Genomic DNA, 22,709 nt, shown 5'->3' on the forward strand with positions numbered 1-22,709 from the left:
GCTAGACAGGACGCCTCCTCACCAGAGCCCGGCCGAGCCGGCACCCCGACTCCCGGCCTCCAGGGTTGTGAGAAACAAGCGAGTCCTCGGTGCAAGACCCACCAGAGCCACAAGGGGTGACTCGGGCCACCGCAGCCAGGGAAGGCCGCCCCGTGCTGACCGCCTCCTCCAGGGCCGCCATCACAAAGCACAACAGCAGTTCCTTCTCATGCACTTCTGGAGGCTGAACTCTGAAATCAATGTTCCTTTAGAAAGTTCTAGGGGGGAGACCACCCCTCACCACTCCCAGCTTCTGGAGGCTCCAGTGAGGGCCACAGGCTCTGCCTCCATCTCCACGCGGCCTTCCTCTCTTAGTGTCACCTCTTTTGTCTCTTTTGAGGACAACTGTCATTGGATTTAGGGCCCATCCAGATAATCCCAAGATCCTTCACTTAATTCCATCTCTCTAATCAGTCCCACTCACGGACATCAGGTGACAGGACAGAGGCATGCTTTCTGGGCTGCTGTCTAAGCCAGTGCACATGACACCTTCTCTAACATTACGTTCTAGGTCTCCCCACACGGGCAGGGGGCGGGCAAGAAAGGGGGTCTTTCAGGAATTGATGTCTTATAACCTTTGGGTTTCTGATTCTTAAGACCTGTCATGTGGGACTCTCCTGCCATGACATTGATCATCTCTAGAAACGGAGAGGAACCTGTTTTCCCAGCTTTAGAGCTTAGAGCCTTGGGTTCAAATCTCACCCGTGTGATGGAGGTCCAGCAGCTGCCCAGGGGAACCAGCTTCCCCACTGGGAAAATCAGCCCCTCACGGTCAGCAGCACACAGCAGCCGCTGGTGGTCCCTGCCCAAGAGGCCCACCCACCCCTGGGCCTGGGTCCTTCCATCCGCAACATGGAGGCCGGAGAGTGCCTCACCTGGGGGCTCCTGGGGCTGCCCCTGAACTGGGAGGCCAGTGGCGATGACACCCCCAGACGCCGCCAAGTCTCCTGTCAGCAGAAGGAACGAAGGCTACAACCGAGTGGGGTACCTGGTTTATTTCTGACGCGGGGGACTCTCGGGCAGTGGTCGACTCCGGGATGAGGGGCTGGGTGGCGGGCACGGGGCTAGAACTCCACCTTGCAGGCGGGGAAGGCCTCGTCCTGCATGGACACGGTGCTGTTGCTGCCCAGCACGGTGATGCCCAGAGCCTGGTGCCGTGCGTGCGTCTCCTCGTACCACTCGTGCATCGCCACCGAGTCGAAGGTGGGGATCAGGGTCACCTGCGGGTGGGACAGACGGCCCGGCGTTGACTGGAAGCACCCTCGGCCCTCCTGGCCCGGGCTCCAGCTCCACTCCCGGCACCTCAGGCCCTCCTCCTCTGAGCATGTTTGCTCGGCTTCCCTTCTCCCCCACCCAGATGTCTGACGCTGGGGGCCAGCCCAGCCCCGAAGTCCCTTCTCTTCTCTGTGGCACCTAGGGGAAGGGAGCCTCTCACGACACAAGACACAAGGCGCCAGGCCTCCCTCCAGCTCCTCCCCTGCACCAGCCAGGTTTGCTCCACTGCCCTGCCCTGCGCCTGGGACCCTCCCTCCAGGCACCCTCAGGGCTCCCTCCAGGCTGCGGGGCTCCCGCGAGGCTGGGTGCCAGCCCGCTCACAGGCAGCAGGAGGGCCAGGAAGCTCCTGCTTCCACCCAAACTTGTCTCCTGCTCCAAGGCTCTGCCTCAAGGCTTCCTCTGAGGACAACCGCAGCCCAAAGGCTCCATGTTCCAATTTGTCAGCCGCAGGGACACCCCGCCTATTCCTCCCCACCCAGCACCCACCCCCAGGCTGCTGCTGACAGACCATGTGGATGCAACAGGAACAGAGTCCTGGGAGCAGGTGGGACCTGTGCGCCTGCTTTCACTTCCGTGGCCCTGGGGGCACAGCTTAGTCTCTCTGAGCCCCACTCCCTCTGCAGATGGCTGAGGGTCGCACAGACCTCATGAGATGACGTTCAACGGGAAGGCTGCAGGAGGCAAGGACCCTACCTTCTGCCAAGACTGCCTGAGGCCCTGGAGTAGTCACGCACCTGGAGGTCACGGTCCCACTGCTGCTTGCCGGCCAGCAGGGCGTCCAGGACAGCCCGCATGCCCTCTTCCTTACGCTGGTCCTGGCCACTGATGACGTAGCAGAGCGCACGCACCCGCCGGAAGAACTCCTCGTCCAGCAACCGGGCGCTGCTCCCGCTGGGCAGGTAGGCCAGGTCAAGGTAGACGGGGGAGCCAGGAGGGGCTGCTGACCCACCTGGTCGGCTGCCAGCTGACCCTGCAGGTGAGAAGGACAATGTCAGTCCTGAGCTCCTGGAACCAGAAAGGAGCCGAGCCCCAGCTCCCCCTACACCTCTCCAAGTGGTTCCCTCCTCTGAAGAAGGCCCGTTCTCACTATCTTATAGTTGATAAGCTCTCCCTGGTGGGGATAGTTACTCAGTGGTCATATCCTCAGGGGCTAGTCCCTGGGTGCAGATACCCAGGGCCAAAGGTAAGGAGGGTAGAACGGGGCAACCAGGGATGGCTTCCTGGAAGAGGAGGTTTTAGAGTTTTGGCTCGCAAAGCAACCGGTACCTAGAACAATGTGCTGCTTCTGCAGCATCCATCTGTTCAACTACTCAAGTGGCCTTTTCAAGCCTTCCTGGCCAATACGCAAAGGGGACACAGCAGTAAGCAAGAGAGATAAAAATCCCTGCCGCCAAGGGCAATGGGAAGACAGAGTGAGTGTGGGAGGGACAGAACTACAAGAGAAAGAGCCAGGACGTGGCATGGCTCTCAGAGCCTCATCCATGGCCTTGAATCCAGAGTCTCGTGAAGGGGGATGAGGCCCCCAGTCCTCAGTGTGTCTCATAAGCAACTGACTGAGGACACACCTGGATGTTAGGCCCAGGAAAGTGGCCAGATGCTTGGCACCCTATGATCATACACATTGCCCAGCTCAGGGAGTGGGTCCAGAGGGCTGCCGAGGCATTTGCAGAATGAATGGTTCCCCCAGCTCTGGGCACGCAGCACCCCTCACTCACTGCTGGGAACAGTGGTGGTGAGGATCTTAAGACTCAGGAAGAGAAGCCCCTACGGCGACGGGAGGCTCTGGGGAGAGAGGAGCCATGGAGGCAGAAGACTGAAGGGAAGCCGCAGGGGAGCGGGACAGGGGCAGCGCGGGGCCCTCCGCACCGCCTGCTGTCGTCCATGTAGTTCTACCAGACGCCCATCCGGTTACGTCCTCAGCTGCTCTTCTGCCACGGCGCAGAGCTGAATGTAGGGACAGAGGCCGTCTGGCCTGCAGAGCTGAAAACGTTCATATTCTGGCCCTTCTGAGGCGCAGTTCACAGACACTAGCACAGAGGGTCCGTCTGTCCAAGGTGGTAGGAGAAGGAGACCCCAAGTGGCCAAATGGCCTGACAGACTGGGCCCTGGAGGCCTCCCAGCCTCCAGGTGCTAGCCTAGCCCCACAGGCCGGGAAGCCACCTGCCACCGTGCTGGGGACCCTTGACCTACCAACTCTCACAAGGACTCGTCAGGTGCCTCCCTTGGAATGTGCCCAACAAGGGTAAGAAGTGGCAGCTCAGGTGGGCGCTGAGGCTAGGAGCCAACGAAAGGCCATGGGTCGAGTGAAGCCAGAGCCACGGTCAGGGACATGCAGGCACCTGGAACAGGTGAGCAAGCACTCACGGACACGAGCTCGAGCTGCGATCACCGCCAGCCATCATCACTGCTCTCCCATGAACCCCTGGGTCCTTCTAGGCCTCCACCACCCTCTGCGGTGCCACCAACCACTGCAATATGGCAGGTACGCGCTGAGACGAGCAGGGGCTACAAAACACATGCGAGCACCAGGGCTTTTTTTTTTTTTTTAAAGACTTATTTATTTTGGAGAGAGAAAGAGAGAGAGAGCACAAGCTGAGTAGAGGGAGTGGCAGGCAGAGGGCGAAGCAGGCTCCCCACTGAGCAAGGAGCCCGATATGGGACTCGATCCTAGGACCCCAAGATCATGACCTGAGCCGAACACAGATGCTTAACTGAGCCGCCCAGGAGCCCCCAGGCATCCAGGACCTGGTGTGGCAATGGGAAGCAGAACTAGCTAGTAATTTTTCATATCGATGACACGCTGGAATATTCTGATAGACCAGTACGTAGGACAGAGTGAACTCAGCAGGATTCGGGGATGACGGAGCAGCAGGAAACGGCGGGAATCTGCCTTTTGACCCAGAGGACAGGACAGTCGCGCCAGTCGCACAGGCAGCCCCTCCCCAACTTACATGAGACGGAGAGACTGGGAACACTTTCTCTCCTTTTCTCCCTCCCACCTCCCTTCCTTTCTCGTTTTCCCCCTTTTGGGAGCCAGACATGCAAGGACTAAATCATTCAAAAGCCACTGTGCTGAATCACTGGTATTATACACCTGAAACTGATGTAACACCGAATGTTAACTAGATTGGCATTAAAATAAAAAACTTAATAAAAAAAACAAAAGCCACTTCGTATATAGGGGATTTAGCGTAGTCCTCACACACGCAGGAGAAAGGTACAGGCTCAGAGAGGACTTGAGAAGACTCAGATTCCCCCGCAGACTGACCTCCAGCATGGAAGCAGCACCCAGCATTAACCAAAGAAGCCACGTAAACCTCCCCCTGGGGAAGGGGGAGATTTGGATCTCTGGAGTTAACGCACTATTAAATCTGAACGTCCAGTTTCCAGCAACAGCAACAACCACAAGGGATAAAAAGAAACAGGAGAAATACAGCCTATTCAAAGGGATAAAAAGGAAAAAAAAAAATCAACGGAAACCAGAAAGGCCCGATGGCAGGCTTACTGGACAAGAACTTGAAAGCAACGGTCTTAAAGATGCTCTCAGAAAGAAAGGAAGACATGCAAGACAACGTTGTACAAACGAAACAAATGTCACCAAGGACACAGAAAACACAGAAAGAAACCCAAAAGAAATTCTGCAGCTGAAAAGTACAATAACTGAAATGAAAATTCACCAAAGGAATTCAATTCATGATTCCAACAGTGATTTTTGATGATAGGATGAGAGCAATTATCAAGTCCGAGGAACGCGGAGAGATGACGGAAGAAAGTGAGCAGCAGCTTCAGGGACTTGCAGGACCCCATTAAAAGGGCCAACACGCACATGGAGTCCCAGGACAGAAAAGGGCAGAATGACTATTTGAAGAAATAATGGCCCCAAACTTTCCTTGATCAAAGGTGTTAATATGAACGTCCAAAAAGCTCAACAAATTCCAAGTGGGATGACCTCAAAGATCCACAGTGAGACCCACTATAATCTGACTGCTAAAAGACAAAGAGCGAATCCCTTTGAGAGAAAGCAGAGATAAAGGGAAAGTTTATACCTAAAAATGTTTATATTAAAAAAGAAGATCTTTTGGGGCACCTGGGTGACTCAGTGGATTGAGCCTCTGTCTTCAGCTCAGGTCATGATTCTCAGGGTCCTGGGATCGATCCCCGCACCAGGCTCTCTGCTCGGCGGGGAAACTGCTTCCACCACCCCCCTCCCCGGCCTGCCTCTCTGCCCACTTGTGATCTCTCTCTCTCTCTCTGTCAAATAAATAAAATCTTAAAAAACAAAACAAAACAAAAAAAAACCCTCAACGTGACAACCTTTCATCCCAAGGAACTAGAAAAAGAACAAAAGGAAAGCTAGCCAAAAAACAAAACGATAAACAGGAGAGTAGAGATTTTAAAAATTGAGACTAGAAAAACACAAAAGATAATCAACAAAAGCAAAAGTTGGTTCTTGACAGCCCTTTAGCTAGACTAAGAAAAAAGAGCAAAGACTCAGAAGTAAAAGTGGGGACACTACTACCGACTCTACAGACACAAAAAGCATTATGAGAGTGTTGTGAACAGCTGTATAGCCAACAAACTGGATGACCTAGAGAAAACTATACAGATTCCTAGAAACATGAAACCTACCAAGACCAAATCACAAAGAAACAGAAAAGCTGAACAGATTCATTGTTAATAAGGAGACCGAATCAGTAATTAAAACCTTTCTTGGCTTCACTAAGTTTCCACCAAACATTTAAAGGAGAACTAACATCGATCCTTCTCAAACTTTACCGAAACCACTAAAGAACAGGGAACACATCTAATTCATCCACGAGGCCAGTGACACCAAGGTCAAAGACATTATGAAGAGAACTACAGACCAATATCTCTTATTAACCTTGATGCAAAAATCTTCGACAAATATTAGCAAGCCAAATTCAGCAGCATATTAAAAGGATCAGACACTGTGATCACGCAGGATATATCCCTGGGATGCACGGTTCAACACACCAAAAAGAAAAAAAAAAAGAAGAAAAAGAAAAATCAATATAGGCCCATGTTGGGTAGAGAGATTACTTGAAAATAAAATCTTTTTTTTTTTTTTAAAGAATTTATTTATTTATTTATTTATTTGAGAAAGCCAGAGTGAGAAAGCACAGCTGGGGTGGGGGAGCAGCAGACAAAAAGGGAGAAGCAGGCGCCTGCTGAGCACAGAGCCTGATGCAGGGCTCAATCCCAGGACCCTGAGATGATGACCTGAGCCAAAGACAGGTGCTTTATTGACTGAGCCACCCAGGTGCCCCTTAAAAACAAAATCTTAAAATAAGAGAAAAATCAACACAGTACATCAGATTAACAGAATGAACCATTAAAAAAAAAAAAAACCACAATAATTTCAATTGTTACAGAAAAGGCATTAGACAAAATTCAACACCCTTTCATGATAAAAACCCTCAACAAATTAGGAGTAGCAAGAAACTGCCTCAACATAATACAAGCCATACATGAGAAACCCACAGCTCATGTCACACTTGGTTAAAGACTATAAGCTTTTTTCCTAAGAGCAAGGACAAAGCAAGAAATGTTGGCTTTTGCCACTTCTAGTCAACACAGAACACAGTGCTGGATACCTTAAAGTTATCTCTGTTCACAAAGGATATGCTCTTATGCGTAGAAAACTCAACTGATGCGTGAGCGCACGCGCAACCCCCCATCTACTAGAATAAACAAATCCAGCAAAGTAGCTGGATAACAAAATCAACATACAAATCAGTTATGCTCCTATATGCTAATAGTGAACAACCTAAAAAGGAAATTAACAATTGCATTTACAACAGTATCAAGAAAGAATAAAATACTTAGAAGTTAACTTAACCAAGAAAATAAAATATACGAAAACTACAAAATACTTCCGAAAGAAATGAAAAAAGTCATAGAAATTCACAGAAAGACATATCGTATTTGTAGACTGGGAGACTTACTATCCACTGAGCTGCTGGCACTACCTAAAATGACCTATGGATTCAATGCTGTCACGGACCAAGTGCCAGTGATGGCCTTTTAGAGAAACAGAAAAATTTACCCTAAAACTCCTATGGAATCTTAAGGGATTCCAGAAGGCAAGACAATACTGAAGAATGAAGTTTGGAGGACTCACACTTCCTGATTTGTAAATTCACGGAAAAGGGATACCAATTAAGACAGTGCGGTACTGATGAAAGACAGATACGTAACAGGCCAAGGGAACGGAGAGCCCAGAAATAGAGCCTCACATCTATGGTGAAATGATGTTTGACAAGAATGCCAACAATGGTGCTAGCAAAACTGGATGTCCGGATGAAAGAGAATGAAGCTGAACCCTTATTTAGCACTACAGGCCAAAAATTAACTCCAATCATCAAGGAGCAAAATATAAGAACTAAAACCACAGAACTCTTAGAACAAAGCAAAAGCTTCGAGCGACTAAATTTGGCAATGATTTTTTTGGATAGGACACCAAAAGCACAGAGGAGAAAAAAGAAAAGGCAAACCGGACTTCATGAAAATTATAAACTTCCGTGCAAAGAGCACTGTCAACAAAATAAAAAAACAACACGCAGAATGGAAGAAAATATTTACAAATCATATATCTGCTAAAGGATTACTATACAGAACATATGCAGAACCCCCATAACCCAATAACAACAAGACAACCGGATTCAGAAAGGGGCAAAAGACCTAAACAGACATTTCTCCAAAAAAGTTATATAAATGGCATGGCCGGGGCACCTGGGTGGCTCAGTGGGTTAAGCCGCTGCCTTCAGCTCAGGTCATGATCTCAGGGTCCTGGGATCGAGTCCCGCATCGGGCTCTCTGCTCAGCGGGGAACCTGCTCTCTCTCTGCCTGCCTCTCTGCCTGCCTCTTTGCCTACTTGTGATCTCTGTCAAATGAATAAATAAAATCTTAAAAAAAAAAAAATGGCATGGCCGATAGTACAGGAAAAAGGTGCTCACTAATTAGGGAAATGCAAATCAAAACCACCGTGAGATACCACCTCACACCCATCATGCCGCCACGATCAGAAAAATATAGAAAGCAGTGTTGGCAAGGATATGGAGAAACTGGAACTTTTCTGCACCGTTGGTGGGAGTCTAACACGGTGCAGCCGCTGTGGAAAACAGTATGGCAATTCCTCAGAAAAAAAAAATCAAAAATAAAACTGCCGTATGATCCAGCAATCCTTCTTCTGGGAATATACCCAAAAGAGTTGCAAGCAAGATCTCCAAAAGATATCTGTCCAACCGTGTTCATGGCAAAGTGATTCCACAGTAGCCAAAAAGCAGAAACTCAGGTGTCCATCAGCAGGTAAATGAATAAACAAAATATGGTACATCCACGTTGCAGAATAATATTAAACCTTAAAAAGAAAGGAAATTCTTAACCAAAAAAAAAAAAAAAAAAAAGAGGGAAGAAAGTTATAACCCAGGCTACAGCACCGATGAACCACGGAGACACTCTACTAAGTGAAGTAAGATAAATACAGTATGATTTTCCTTATGCGAGATCCCTAGCGTCGTCGGAGCCATAGAAACAGAAAGTGGAACGCTGAGTGGTGGGTGCCGGGGACTGGGAGAGGAGGAACAGGAGTTAGTATTTAATGCGGACAAAGTTTCAGTTTTGCAAGATAAAAGGAGGCCTGGACAGGGACCCTGGTGATGGTTGCACAATAACGTGAATGTGCTTGACCCTGAACTGTGCACTTCAGCAGGGCTAAGGTGAGGTCACGTCACGTACATTTCACAACGAAGTGGGAGAAAAGTTACCATGGTGCACACAAGACTGCCGGTCTCTCAGAGGTGACTTACAGGGTAGCCCCTGGCTGGAGTCTGGGGAAAAGAGATCTCAGAAAGGTCCCCACTGCCTGCACAACAAGGGTGGCCCGCTGTGCCCACGGGTCTTGCAGCACCGCAGCTCCCGAATCCCTGCTTCCCCCTCCCTGAGGAGCCTGGAATTTGGGTGCATGTCAGGCAGAGGGGGCCAACGTGACCAGCCCCCCGCAGAAACCCTGGGCACTCCGTCTCTAATGAGCCTCCCGGGGAGGCGCCAACTCCCGCAGGTCACCACGGCTCGCTGCTCCGGCATTAAGGCACCTGGTGTGACTACTACGCCAGGAGGCAGCTCTAGAAGCCTATGCCTCGTTTCCCCCCAGGGAACCCCACGCCCTTACCCTCGCTGATTCTGTTCCATACGCTTTTGCTCTAATACAGTTCAGCCACAAGGAAGCCTGTATATTGAGTCCTCCCAGCCCAGCATTGAATCTGGTGGTCCGATGGGCTTGGGAATCTCCGTACAAAGGGGTTAAATGTGCTATTAAAATTAATTTCAGCTGTTTCTTCTTACTCACCATGGCCCCAGCAAGTTCATGAGGACAGATCCGCTCACTGCTGTTTGCACCAACGGCACTGCTTAATTGCCTCGGAAGTACATGTGCCTCAACAGCGAGCCAGAACTTCCATGATATATGAGAATCAGAGGCCCAGAGAGGGAGTAGGTGTGACTGAGGCCACACGGCAAGGAGGGAACAAAGACTTGGGCCACTAACCCACTGTAGGACCCTGGGTCTTGGGTACTTACCAGATGGGCCCCGAGTGGCCGCCTTGGGGACTGACGACTTTCTGGACAGGGGTGCCCGACCTCCCTTGTCACTGGGCTCGCTCCGGGCGCTGAGCGGCCGACTGGCTCGGTCTCCACCAGCCGGGCCCTTGGTCTTGGCAGTGACGGATGGAGTGGCTTTGGAGGCGGCTGTGCTGGGGTTAGTGCGAGTCAGGGACTTCCGGGTACGGTTGAGGCCCTCTGCCGGCCGGGCCTGTTCAGGGGGCAGCATCTCGGGGTCCACCATGCAGATGCTGGGTGGGGTGGGCAGCGGCGGGGGGAACTTGAGGGGCTCGGGCAGCGGGTCACGGCGAGGGACCCCAAAGCCCTCCATGTCCTCATCTGAGTCTGCGGTCCCAGGGGCGGCAGGCAGGGGGTCCGAGTCAGACAGGGTGGGCAGGGACTCGCTGACGGATGTGGGGGGCGTCTCCTCTGCCCCTGGTGCTCCAGCCCGCTCCTGGGACCGAGCACTGCTATCAGAGCTGCCGGGGGAGGCAGGGGCCGGCGCCACAGGCACAGCCTTTCGGTGCTCAAACTCGCAGGGTGACACCAGGCACAGGTCCACGTCATGCGGGGAGGCTGATCGCCGGACCCGGGGGCCTCGGAGTGGGAGGCTCAGCCCAGCCTCGCCTGCACTGGCAGGAGGCGGCGGAGGCAGCACCTGCTCGAAGGAGACAGACAGGGACTCGTCTACCTCTGTGGAGTGTGGAGAGCCCACCTCGGCGGGCAGCGAGGGCGTGGTCACCGTGGGTGAGGCGTCCGGCCCCGCCTCCCCACCACGCAGCGGGCTCAGCGACAGCCGCCCGCTGCTCTCGGCTGGGCCCTGCTGGGCTCCAGTAGGCGAGGGTGTACGTGGCCGGGGGGTGCTGGCATCCAGGAGAAGCTCCAGCGTCTTCTCCTCCAAGGCGCTGCCGTCCTCCCCAGGCGGGCTCAACCCCAGCTCCAGCTCCAGGCTGCTCTCCTGGCTGGGTGTGGCCACCAGCTGGGGCGCGGGGGAACTGCAGGGCTCTGTCGGGGGGCTGGCCTCTCCACACCGGAAGCTGGGGGGGCTGCGGGGCCCGTTCGCCGCCGGTGGGACACCTGGGCGAGGGACATTGGGTGCTCGGCGGGGTCGGGGAGCTGCTGGGGCCCCTGCCTTCTTCACGCTGACTGAAGCAGAGGCCACCCGGCGGACTTCCCGGGGCTGGGTCCGAGGGGCACTTGGCTTGGGGTCCTTCTTCACCTCTCGGGAGACCCTGGCTTCTTTCTCTGCCCTGCGGGGGGCCTCAACCCGAGGCGGGTCCTTCCGGGCCACCCCAGGGCGCTCCTGGGCTGGCCTGCTGGGTGCTGTTGTCCGGCCTTCTCTTCTCGAGCTGTCCCGGGAGCCCACGCTTTCCTTGCTCTCGGCTCGTCGAGGTCCCAGCAAGTCCTGGGGGGTCACCACGGGCTCCCGCAGGAATCCCAAGTGCTGCAGGCGGACCAGGCCGTCCAGGAGGCGGGCGGGCGGGGTGCAGCCAGGGAAGAGCACACGCACCACCTTCTCCGTGGGGCCGGCAGGGTGCCACACCAGCAGGGCGCACACAGAGGCCAGAGTGCGCTCGGCGCCAGCCGCGGGCGGGTGCAGCACATACATGTCCAGCCGTCCCACGCCCATCTTCTGAAAGAGCACGGTGGGCTCGGCCGGGAGTGGCCCGCGGTTCAGAGTCAGGGGTGTGATGCCCAGCCGGGCCAAGAGGCTGAGGGCCAGCTCCGCCTCGTCCTCACCACTCACCAGCCGCGAGGTGGCAACACGGGCATTGAGGAACACGACCCCTAGGTTGGGGGAGATGAGCCTGCGAAGCCGGTCGTCCCCCGAGCCCCCATCGGCCGCTGCCTCCTCGCGCTCTGCCAGCTTGCGCCGCAGCAGACTGTTGAGGCCTGGGAGGCTGTCAGCGCCCGCGTGGGTCACCAGCACCGCGTCCACCCGGTCCAGGTGCCGTACCAGCTTCCAAAAGCTTGACTTGGGGTTGGAGCCCCCATTGACCAACACAGTAAAGCCGTTGACGGCGAAGAAGGCGGCGTCACCGAGGCCACCGGGGAAGATGTAGCAGCAGGGCCGGGCGAGCCTGAGGAAGCCCACGGATGCAGGCGGCTCGAGCAGGTCAAAGGGAGACGGCGGCTCCAGGGACTCAGCCACATACTCCAGGAACTCACGCAGGCCCTCAGATGCCGGCAGCTGCACAGGCGGGTTCCATCGCAGCTGGAGCGCGCTGTGGAGGCCGAGCACCTCAGGTGACAGCTGGGCCCAGTCGCCGAAGGTCGGGCAGGTGATGGTAAGCTTGGGCAGGTCTGCAGGTGGGGGTGTAGATGCCAGGAGATCCCGGATCTGCGAAAGCGGGTAACAGTTAGAAGCAGCCCCTGGGAAAACTAGGCCAGGACACTCCCATCCTGCATCCTGGGCCTGGGAGAATCCCTTGCTCAACCCGGTCACCCCTGGGACAAAACCCAGCCCTTCCCATGGTCGACAGAAATGTATGGTCTTGCCCTACCACCTGCTTCCCTCTCCCACCCTTTCTCTTACTCTCCCTACCCCAGGGCCTTTGTACTTGTTGTTCTTTTCCTACAGCACAGCTTCCTCCAGGGAGACCTTCTGTGCCCTCTACCTCCGTATCTGCTTCTTATCTCACCCATCGTTACATCACTCTCATAATGTGAAAAGACGGTTTACCAGACAGTTTTGCTCATTTGTCCCATCCAGACTAAGGGCCCTAGAAAGGATCCTACCCTCCTGGGACCTAGCACCTCAGGTGCCACTTGAAGTCTCTGGGAGGTCTGCTGATCTACAGGCCTAGCCTCAAATCACACACTGTAGTGGGTGGCGGGAACAGGTCACTAGGGCCACAGAGCCCTATGGGGACGAGCCAGGGGAAGCAGGATGAGAAGAGGTGGCTTACCTCTTTGTCCCCTAGGACCTGGAGGAAGTGGCGAAGCGAGAATCCCCCTGTTTGGAGCAGCAGTTCCCCTGTCTCTTCCAAGCAGGGCCCAGCCAGCACCAGCAGCTTGTGAGGGGCAGGGTCAAGCAGAAGATTCCGGAGCTGAGGAAGGGGAGATGGTTAAAGCCCCTACTCTGTGCAGTGACAAAGCCTGCATACCCCACCCCCCCACCCCCCCAACCGAATGGCCTCCAGCCCCAAATCTACATATAACCACCCCACCCCTGTCCCTGTCCTGGTACTCAACAGGAAGCTGGAGCCCTGCACCCCACCCCAAACTCCTGTCGCTCAACCTAAAGCCAGGCTCCAGTGCCTCCTCTTCCTAGAAGCCCACCTTTCTGAACTCCCTCCAGCCCACTTCTCTCTCTGGCCCAGCCCCAGTGCCAAGGGAAGGAGGATTTCTGTGTCTGGCTCTATCTCCTTCAGAGCTCCTCAAGGGAACAAAATGGAGCGTTTTTGATCAGAAGAAGGAACCTGTACAAGGGTCTCTAGAGGAGTGTCCTGGGGCTCTATCTTGTTCATCTTTCCCATGGATAACAGGGAAAAAGACACAGACGTCCATAACCTGGAAGTACTAAGAAGTCAATCCAGACAACTCCAGGGGCCCAGCCAGGAGGGAGGCACGAAACGCAAGCACCAGTCAAGTCCTACCTTCCTGCCCACCCCCAGATGCTCCCTGCTCATTCCTTCCTCCAAAACTCCAGTCTTTCCTGACTTCACCCACTCCCACCATCACCCCTACGGAAGGAATAAGCTACAGCCGAGGCCTTCCGGGGAGGCTTCCTGGAGGAGGGGGCGATGCTAGTGGGTGTCAAGAGGATTTCAAACAGCACAAAGACAGCACCGCAGGAAGGCAGGACTTGGGATGGCTCCAGTCCCAGCAGATTCCAGACTGTTCCCTACCTCGTCACACAGAGACTTGTCTGATGGGTTCAGGAGGACCAGGGTCTCCAGGGTGTCTCCGCGGTGGTGCAGGCTCCGCTGGCCTGTGGGAGAATTGGGCGCAGTGAGTTTGGGGCTGGGCAGTGTGTGTGGGGCCAGAATGTCCTGGAGTCGAACCCTGCCTCCCTGTGTGACTCCAGGCAGCCACAAGCCCCTCCAGGACTCTGCTTCCCAGGAACCCTGGCCAGCGGGTCATCTGAGGATCAACAGGCACATGGTCAAGCTGCAGGTCAGGATGAGGTAAGAACAGGAAACCTGCCTTGGCAGGCCTCACACTGGAAACAACAGTACAACAGGCCTCCACTGCTCGCCGGCCCCAATTCACAGCAATCAGCCCTATGGGGGATAGGGCTGTCACCCCCATTTTATAGGCAAGAAGCCTGAGCCCAGCGAGGGCCAAGGAGGTACACCAGGAAGAGGGCAGACATGGGCAAAGGCTCTGAGGCAGGACTGTCTGAAGATCAGGAAGTGGCAGGTGAGGCCAGAGTGAGGGGAGCATAGGGGAGCGTGGGGGGAGCATGGAGCAGGGAGGCCTCCTGGGCCATGAAGAGGGGAGTGGAGGCGATTCTGGAATCTGAACCCTGGTCTGCCCCCCAGATCCCAGATGTTTCAAAAATGGAGCACCAGGCCTGAGGCTGGGGACCTTGTGGCACTAGTCAACCTTTTATCAGTTTATCACAGGCTTATCGTCATGTACGGATATTGCCCCATTCCAGTGGGGAAACCAAGGCATAGAGAGAGGAAGTAGTTCTGTAGTCACACAGAACAGACGAGATTTCCAGCCCCCGCCCCCCTCAGTCCTGCGAGGGGTCAGGAAGCCACCAGGAACGGCCAGGACAATGAGGCGAAGAACACTTCCTTCCCCTCCTGCAGCAGCCTGGGGCTGACTCAATGGGCTGGCTGAGGCAAGAGGGGCCGCGGGTGACACCTGGAACCTGGCCATCAGCTGCTCCGTGCGATGGTCACCCGGGCTCTGTGGGGCTAGCCCGGGCATCTGACCCTTTCCTTGATCTTGCTCCTTTCCCAGCTTCCCATCTATTGCGCACCTACTGTGCATTCAGCCCTGTATGGGGGACATGGCCATGAGCCAGGCACAGTCCCTGCCACAGGGAGGCCACACTCCACCTTCCAAGCCTATTTTGCAGTCCCTCGCTTCCCAAGTACCTTCTCACTTTGCCTGGGCCCTTCCCTCCCCTTGACACATCAGTCCCAGATGCCTCTGATCCAAAGAACCCACTCTTGGAGGTCACCCTGTCCCCCACCCCTCAACTGCCTCATCTGCAAAATGGGAACAAAATACAAGCTCCTGCCTGGTGTACAGCTGGAGTAAGCTGGCTGGAGCTGGGTCAGGGCCCACCCCGCTCTGCATGCTATAGATCGCAGCTGTATTATTACTGCTGTTTAGAGCTATACGTGACCCCCCCCCCCAATGCCTGGCACATAGCTGGCACTTAGAGAACACGTGACTAGCTCATGCGTGGAAGGGGAGCAACTCAGGCATGCAGGGTCTCCAGTCTCACCTTTCACAATGCTGGAGAAGGTGGCGGAGTGCCGGGACACAAAAACCTTGAGCTGCTCATCAAGGCTGCAAATGCCAGGGTCAATGTCCCAGGACCGGATGCCTGTTGCGGGGGAGAGGGGGTAGGAGAAGCGAGGAAGGACTCAGCTGGGCTCCCTGGCTCTGAGAACAGTTTAATAACCAGTATCTGGGAAATGGGAGCAATCCCAGCCCCTCCCCTCCACTTGCCCCCCAATGCAAGAGCCTGGAGACTCAGAACCACTCAAAGTGCCCTTGGATTTTCTGCATCATTTCAAGGAACCCAAAGCGTAGCTCAGCATTTCAAAGAGAAGAATCAACATCAACAAGAATGCTCCCACCTCTAAACAGTCACTTGGTCCCCTCCATCATCGCCCTCACCCCCACCACTGGTCTCACAGCTTCTACAACCGGCCAGACACACTCCCACCCTTTGGCCTTTGCACCAGCTACTCCCACTCTCAGGAAACCCTTCCCTCTGCTTCCATCCTTCAGGTCCTCAGCCATTCCCACTGTTCTGAACACTCCTGACAGCAGGTGAGCTTAAAACTTGTTCCATCTCCTCGCCCACTTTGGGTCCATCCCCCTACCAGACTGTTGGCCCCGTGAGAGCAGAGCTTAACCTGCCTGTGGTCCCCACACTATCCCAGCACATGGGTCGGGGGGAGAGGGGGTAGGAGGACCCAGGCACAGACGACGATATTCCCAAGCATGAGGACCGAAGTGTGTGCTGCCCTCCCATTTTACAGGAGACAGACCGCAGGCCCTGTCCATCTGGGTGGGGGGGAATGAATGCCCTCCAAACACGGTGTGGGGTGTACCACGCCCGCCGGTTCCACCGTGCCAAGTGGCTGCAGGTGAACTTTGCAGGTGCACCTATGACTCACCTCCCCAGATGCCAAATCCCCTGGGCAGGCCGCGCCCGCCCACACCCCAATTAGCAAGCTCCTTGTGGAGCAACAAAAAGTGGGCCCCGGGGCTTCAGGCCCAGCCTCCGCACCCTTGTTCCTCCTTCCAGAACGTCCAGGATGCTAAGACCGGGGACTTCGAGGTGACCCCACCCTCCCTTCGGCCTGCCAGTCTGGCGGGAAGCAGAGCCGTCGTCCGTTGTTGCCCAATCACGCGTGTCCCAAAGCCCAGGTCCCGCGCGTCCCGACCCTGGGCTGCACCCCGGTCGGGGCGGGGCAGCCCAGCCCAACCCAGGCCCGGGCACCGCCTTCTCCGTGGGCACCGAAGGCCTCAGCCCGCGCCATACACCTAACGGTGAGGAGGACCAAGCTTCCCGGCCCCAGGATCCCGCCGTCCCCTAATCCTATCCCCTCCCCACCCCCAACCCGGCCGCCCCACCCCCCCGGCCCTCGGGCCGAGACGAGCGACCGCGCCCGCCTCCCGCACCCCGCGCCCCCAGGCCGGCCCGACCTCGTTCGAGCTCCTCCAGCACATAGGCAAGCAGCCCCGAGCACCCGCACTCGCCGCCCACCACGAGGAGCAGCGAGCTCGGCGCTTGAGCCGCCCCGGGACCCACCACCGCCGCCGCCATCTTCGCGCCGCACGACGCTCCGAGCGCCCACCCCGCTGGCCCCGCCCCTTAAAGGGGCCAAACCGGAAGAACTGAAGACCCCGCCCGGAAGCCTCCTCGCCCCTCATCTGCCACGGTCGACGCCTTCAGGTTTCCGGAGCTGGGGACCGAGCACTGAAGTGGTTGTCTGACTCTTGGAGAGCCACCATGGCCAACCCCTCCCAAGTGATCATTCCTTCGTCCATCTGTCCATCCATCCATCCATCCATCCATTCATTCAACAAGCTTTGACTGCATGCCTACCACGTGCTCTGCAAGAACTTACCACATCACAGTGGGCCCAGTCAGAACCAGGTCCCATACATGCTTATAGGTCCCTGGGTCAGGGCTTGAACAGAGAAAAGAAAGTTATCTTATAGCTAGGGCTTTAAGGGATGTGTAGGAGTTTGCCAGGTATGAGTGGTGGGGCCAGAGCATATGAAGCAGAAGTTAGAGCATGTGTAGAATTTTAGAGGTAGGAAAGTACGTTTGTGTTTGCAGCACATTCCCGAGCCCACTGGGTCCTGAAGCAGGGTAACATGCTTGCACCTATGTGCCAGATATTTTACTCCGTTAGCTCATCGAATAAATCTATGAGGTAGGTGGGCGCCTGGGTGGCTCAGTGGGTTAAGCCGCTGCCTTCGGCTCAGGTCATGATCTCAGGGTCTTGGGATCCAGTCCCGCATCGGGCTCTGCTCAGCAGGGAGCCTGCTTCCCTTCCTCTCTCTCTGCCTGTCTCTCTGCCTACCTGTGATCTCTCTCTGTCAAATAAATAAATAAAATCTTTAAAAAAAATCTATGAGGTAGATAATTTATTATGGTCACATCAGAGAGGAAACTGAGGCTTAGAGAAATGAGGTCATCAGCCTCTTAAGTGATAGAACAGAATTGAACCCAAGTGAGTCTGATTCTAGGTCCAGCCTGTGGCAGGCACTGACTGCCAGTCTCACATGGGTACCCCTCCTTCCCCAAACAATCTCATTCAACCCTTTTCTTTTTTAAACAATTTTATTTATTTATTTGAGAAAGAGAAAGAGTGTGTGCACAGGCAGGGGGAGGGGAAGAGTGAGAGGGAGAAGCTGACTCCCCACTGAGCAGGGACCACCCCCCCAAGCAGGGCTTGATCTGAACCCGGGATCATGACCTGAGCTGAAGGCACATGCTTAATGAACTGAGCCACCCAGGCATCATCCCTCATTCAACCCTTTAAACTATGGTGGCCACTACTTTAAAAATTACATTGCATCAAACATTTTGACGGTTGCCTGTGCCCAGGAAGGGCTGGATTGTCTCTCTTGGGAGTGAAGTCTCCATCTCTGGAGGCATACAAGACCAATGAAAAGGCCTGGGAAACAGGATTGGCCTCCTGCTATCCTTCATTATCTAGGGTTGTTCAGCCCAACTTCCTCCCTGGTCAGTTGCTGGCCACGTGCTATCTAACGTCCTAGTACTCCACTTCCTCTCTCTCTTTTTAGCCCTGGCATTCTTCCTCTATCCCGGTCCTTCCTTCTTAGCTCCCTCCCCTGTGTCCTGGCTGCATGTGATTTCTTGCATTATTGCTATGAGCAATAATAGGAATGGGAGTGTCAGTGTCAGGCTCTATATCACCTATCAGGCTGGGAGCTCAGTTGGAGGCAGGGCCAGGCAGCAGCTTCTCTGGAGCCCTGACCTTCTGTAACACATGGCTGAGTATCCTGGAAATGCATGGTGAAGGCTTGTGAAATGAGGGTGAAAAGCCTGTTTGTCCACCATTCATTTATTCATTGATTCTTTCATGTGTATTTATTGGTTGAGTTCGGACTTGAATCCAGGATCTTCTGACCAAAATCTGTGCTCTTCCTTCCCGCCCAAGGGTGTGAGTTATGATTGTGGCTATTAATTCTAGTTTGTCTTAAAGGGCCCTGAAGTGTGAGCATGTTCTCCACCAGGCTGTCTGATTTGGGAGGGAAGGTCATCCCCAAGGACTCTGGGGCTGATGTTCTCAGTGTTCTGGAGTCCTGAGGTTTTTCTGTCCCAGAGTGTCACCCAGGTGGATGACCCCCAAATGGGAAATGTGAGGAGCGTCTCCCCAGCTATGAGGCATCTGGGGCATCATTTCTGAGATCCCGGGCACCAGACTTAGGTCACTGTCCTTCTGCCTTTGTCTACCCCCAGCTCCATGCCTCTTTCAAGGTCATCCATCCCTAGAGGGATCAGATGACAGCATTTGTGGGGGGAAATGGAAACCTTAGCCCTCAAGACTGCTGGACACCCTTGTTTTCCTACCCTGGCCATTCTTTTCTTTTCTTTTCTTTTTTTAATGTTTTTCTTGAGGTTTAACTTAAGGCATGGGCAAGTTCACAAATGTCTAACATGGAAATCGACAAGGATGATGACCCTTTGGTCAGGATCTAGGACATGCCCAGCTCCTGGCAGTTGCTTGGATTTCCCAGCTGATGCTCCCCTCCCTCAAGGCAACCACTGCCCCGACCTCTATCATTATAGGTGAGTTTTACCTGGTTCTGAACTTCGCATAAATGGAATCACAGAGGGTGTCCACCCTTCGATCCTGCTTCTCTTATGGCGAGGAGCAGGTGTTACTCCTTTTCACGGCAAGGTAGTAGTCTCTGGTTCCATTTTTTTATGTTGCAGTAAAATACATATAACACATGACTTATTTTAACCACTTTAAAGTATGTCTTTCAGTGATATATAGTACCTCCAGTTCACAATGTCTCGGCACCTTCACTGACACTAGCTCTGGAACTCTTGCATTCCCATTAGCCATCACTCCCCGTCCCCTCCCCCAAGCCCCTGGCAACCAGTATTCTACTTTCTATCACTATAAATACGTCCTTGACATTTCATGCACTATCTGGCCATTTCTATCAGGCTTCCATCATTCAGCATATTGTTTTCAAGGTGCATGCATATTGTATCCACGTACGACTCCTTTATTCCTGACATTCCTGGTTTATCCATTCCACCATTGGTGGACTTTTGGGTGATTTGTACCTTTTTGCTATTGTGACTAGTGCTGCTGGGAACATTCGTGCACAAGTTTTTGCTGAATACCAGCTCTCCATTCCCTTGCGTGTATGCCTAGGAGTGGAATCTCTGAGTCACATGGTAATTCTATGTTTAGTTTTTTGAAGAGCTGCCAGACCCGTTTTCCACGGCGGCTGCACCATTTCATGTTCCCGTCAGCAACGTATGAGGATTCCAATGCCTCCACGTCCTTGAAAAGACCTGGATTTTATCATCATCGTTGTTACTATTCTTGTTATTAAAAGCTCTGGGTACCAGCTTTATACCGTTTGTCCCTTTCACCTGTCAGAGGACATTTGGGTTGTTTCCATTTTGGGCTATAGTGGATGAAACTGTTTTGAGCCTTTTTTCTACATGTCTTTTGGTGACTATACCTCATTCCCTCCCCCCTCCCATAAATGCCTAGGGGCAGGATGGCCGGGAGTTGGGGTAAGAGATGGCTGGACTGCTTTCCCAAGTGGTCTGTGAGGTCCATCCATCCTCAGGAACACTTTGATTTTAGCCTTTTCAATATTTGCCTTTTTTCCTGTCCATCCTCTACCCCTCTCGCCAATGCAGTACATCTGTCAACATCCATTAAGCATGTGTGTTGAGAACACTAGTTCTCAGCGCTGGGGAGGGGAACAAAACTGTTGGTCCTGGGTGTGCATCACTCCCAGTCTGGGATTGAAGGAGCCTGAGGTCCCCGTGGCTGTATGCTTTATATATTAGTTAATTTTACCTTTGCAACAATTTATGACAAAATCTCTGAGTAAACACTTTTAATAAGTGGGCAAGAGAGATTGGGAGAAGTCAAGGGGCAGATTCGGTGTTCAGCACCCTGGCCAGGATGTGAACCCAGGACATCTGACTCCAGGCCCTGCAATACTCATTCATCATTCATTTGTTCATTCATCCCCTCTGGAAACACTTCCTGATAACTCTCCTGTGCCGCTAAGAGGTCTCAGTCCTGGTTCTCAAGAAGACCTCAGTATGCAGGAGGAAGAGCTGTCCATGGATGTCCCCTAGCCCTGGGAAGTCAGGGTTGGGCTGGAGGGTGGGCTCAGGAGCTGGAAGAATTTTGAGTAGAGGAGTGAGGGCTTTGACTGGGGAGAGAGAGAAGGTATCCTCAAAAAAGGGACATTGGATCTAGGGGTTTGAAGAGTGCATAGGAGTTCATCAGGCAGATGATGTATTCATTAATTCAACACCTCCAGCCAAATCCTCTTCTGCCAAACTCACCCTAGCCTGTTCCCAAGGAGTCCCCAGGCTGGGGGAGTCAGAACCACACAGATTCCCCAAAAAGTCATGGGTGAGGGGCAAGGAGAGGCAGAGCATAAGTATGCCCTAGAGGAGAGGAATATGGGGCCAACAGGAGTCTCCTGGGAGGAGCCTGTGGCTCCAGTTCCTCTTCTCCAGAGTAGAAGGAACAGGTGCTGAATGGTTTTTGCTTTGGAATGTATTCCTTGGGTTAAATGAGGCCACAATGGCATGATTCTGCCTCAAAGAGATGCTCGGGCCTGGTCCAAGCCACTTCCCAGCAATGCAGCATCAGTTTCCCCAGGTGATATATTTGGAAGGAAAAACAACTAACCTCTCCCTATGGGTCTGGTGGTGTAGTGGTGATGGAGGAGCATTGAATTGTTGCTTGTGGATGGAGGTCCATGCAATTGAGACATTTGAGACCTGTGAATGGAGCAGGCAGGTCCCAACCAGATCTGGAGAGATCTAGGAGGACTTCCTGGGGGAAGCAGCACTTGAGGCAGGACTTGAGGGAGGAGAAGGAGTTGAGTACAAGTATGGGACAGGGAAAGGAGCACCTGGAGGAGGAAGAGCACTTCCTGTGGGGGAGAACAGCATGTGCAAAGGCTCTGAGGCCAGAACAGACTGGGTGTGTTGGAAGAGTACAAGCCCACAGAATGGCTGAGTGGGGTGACTGGGAAATGCAAGAGGGTGTAGCTGGGGAGGATAGTGGGGGTTGGGCCACACAGGCCTCTGGGTCACAGGAAGATTTGTGGATTTTAGACTGAGGGCCATGGTGGGGACCCATGGAGAGTGTGGGAGCAGAGGAGACATGGAACACAAACTATAAAAAACGACCATGAGCTGGTTCCAAGCATTTTATAAGATTAACGCAAGTCACTACCCCATTCCATTGTACAGGTAAGAAAACAGGAATTGACAGGGTAAGTGACACACCCTGGATCACATGGCACGTGGCGGACCTAGGATTTGAATCCAGATGTCCTCAGTTTTAGAGCACTTAGCCAAGAGCAGCCCGGTCCAGGTGGTGGCCAGCTTGCCATCAGTTCCTTCTGCAAAATCGTCAAGATGTGGCACAGGGAGGAGGGGAGTTATGAGTGGGGGAGGCTGCATTTTGTTTGTTTATAATCCAGTCCTCTGCGAGGACTGCTGCTCCTCCAGCAACCCCATCCAATTAACGCAAAGACGCCAGAAATGGCGATTTCCTCCCCTCTACTCCCACCCGCACGGGATCCGCCTAAACCCCACCCCCAAGACGGATTGGACGGGACAGCGTTACCGACACCCAATAGTAGCTCAGGATACAAGTTCCCGCCCCCTCCTCTCCCTCAGGCCACTCCCCAACTCCGCCTCAGGAAAGTCCGTAGAGTGAGAGCGGGTGGGAGGGAGGTGGCTGCTTGTACCCGTTTAGGTCCCTGGGTTTTTGCAGAGAACCATGAAGTGGTGCTTCGAGCCAATATTGAGCACCCCATCTTCCGAAATGACGCGCGTCCCTTCCTTCCTCCCACACACGTGTGTGGA

General features: G+C 53.9%; 1 protein-coding gene across 1 annotated transcript; it reads right to left on the reverse strand.

Annotated features, from left to right (window-relative positions):
• Positions 1-1,019: 1,019 nt before the first annotated feature.
• On the reverse strand, positions 1,020-16,901 carry MAP1S (microtubule associated protein 1S). The gene is made up of 7 exons (XM_044253951.1): positions 16,781-16,901; positions 15,345-15,446; positions 13,786-13,868; positions 12,844-12,984; positions 9,914-12,275; positions 2,049-2,284; positions 1,020-1,259 (listed from the first exon to the last, which is right to left on the reverse strand). The coding sequence occupies exons 1-7, from the start codon at positions 16,899-16,901 to the stop codon at positions 1,104-1,106; spliced, it is 3,201 nt and encodes a 1,066-aa protein (XP_044109886.1). The 3' UTR covers positions 1,020-1,103.
• Positions 16,902-22,709: the final 5,808 nt, after the last annotated feature.

Source organism: Neovison vison, chromosome 6 (genome assembly GCF_020171115.1).
Source record: "Neovison vison isolate M4711 chromosome 6, ASM_NN_V1, whole genome shotgun sequence".
In the NCBI taxonomy this organism is placed as follows: domain Eukaryota; kingdom Metazoa; phylum Chordata; class Mammalia; order Carnivora; family Mustelidae; genus Neogale; species Neogale vison.

Coding starts and splice junctions, on each gene's coding strand:
- MAP1S (XM_044253951.1), bottom strand. CDS start 16,901: ATGGCGGCGGCGGTGGTGGGTCCCGGGGCGGCTCAAGCGCCGAGCTCG. Junction 15,447..16,780: donor GCTGGAGGAGCTCGAACGAG/GTCGGGCCGGCC, acceptor CCCCCGCAACAG/GCATCCGGTCCTGGGACATT. Junction 12,985..13,785: donor ACAAGTCTCTGTGTGACGAG/GTAGGGAACAGT, acceptor CCCCTTCCTCAG/CTCCGGAATCTTCTGCTTGA.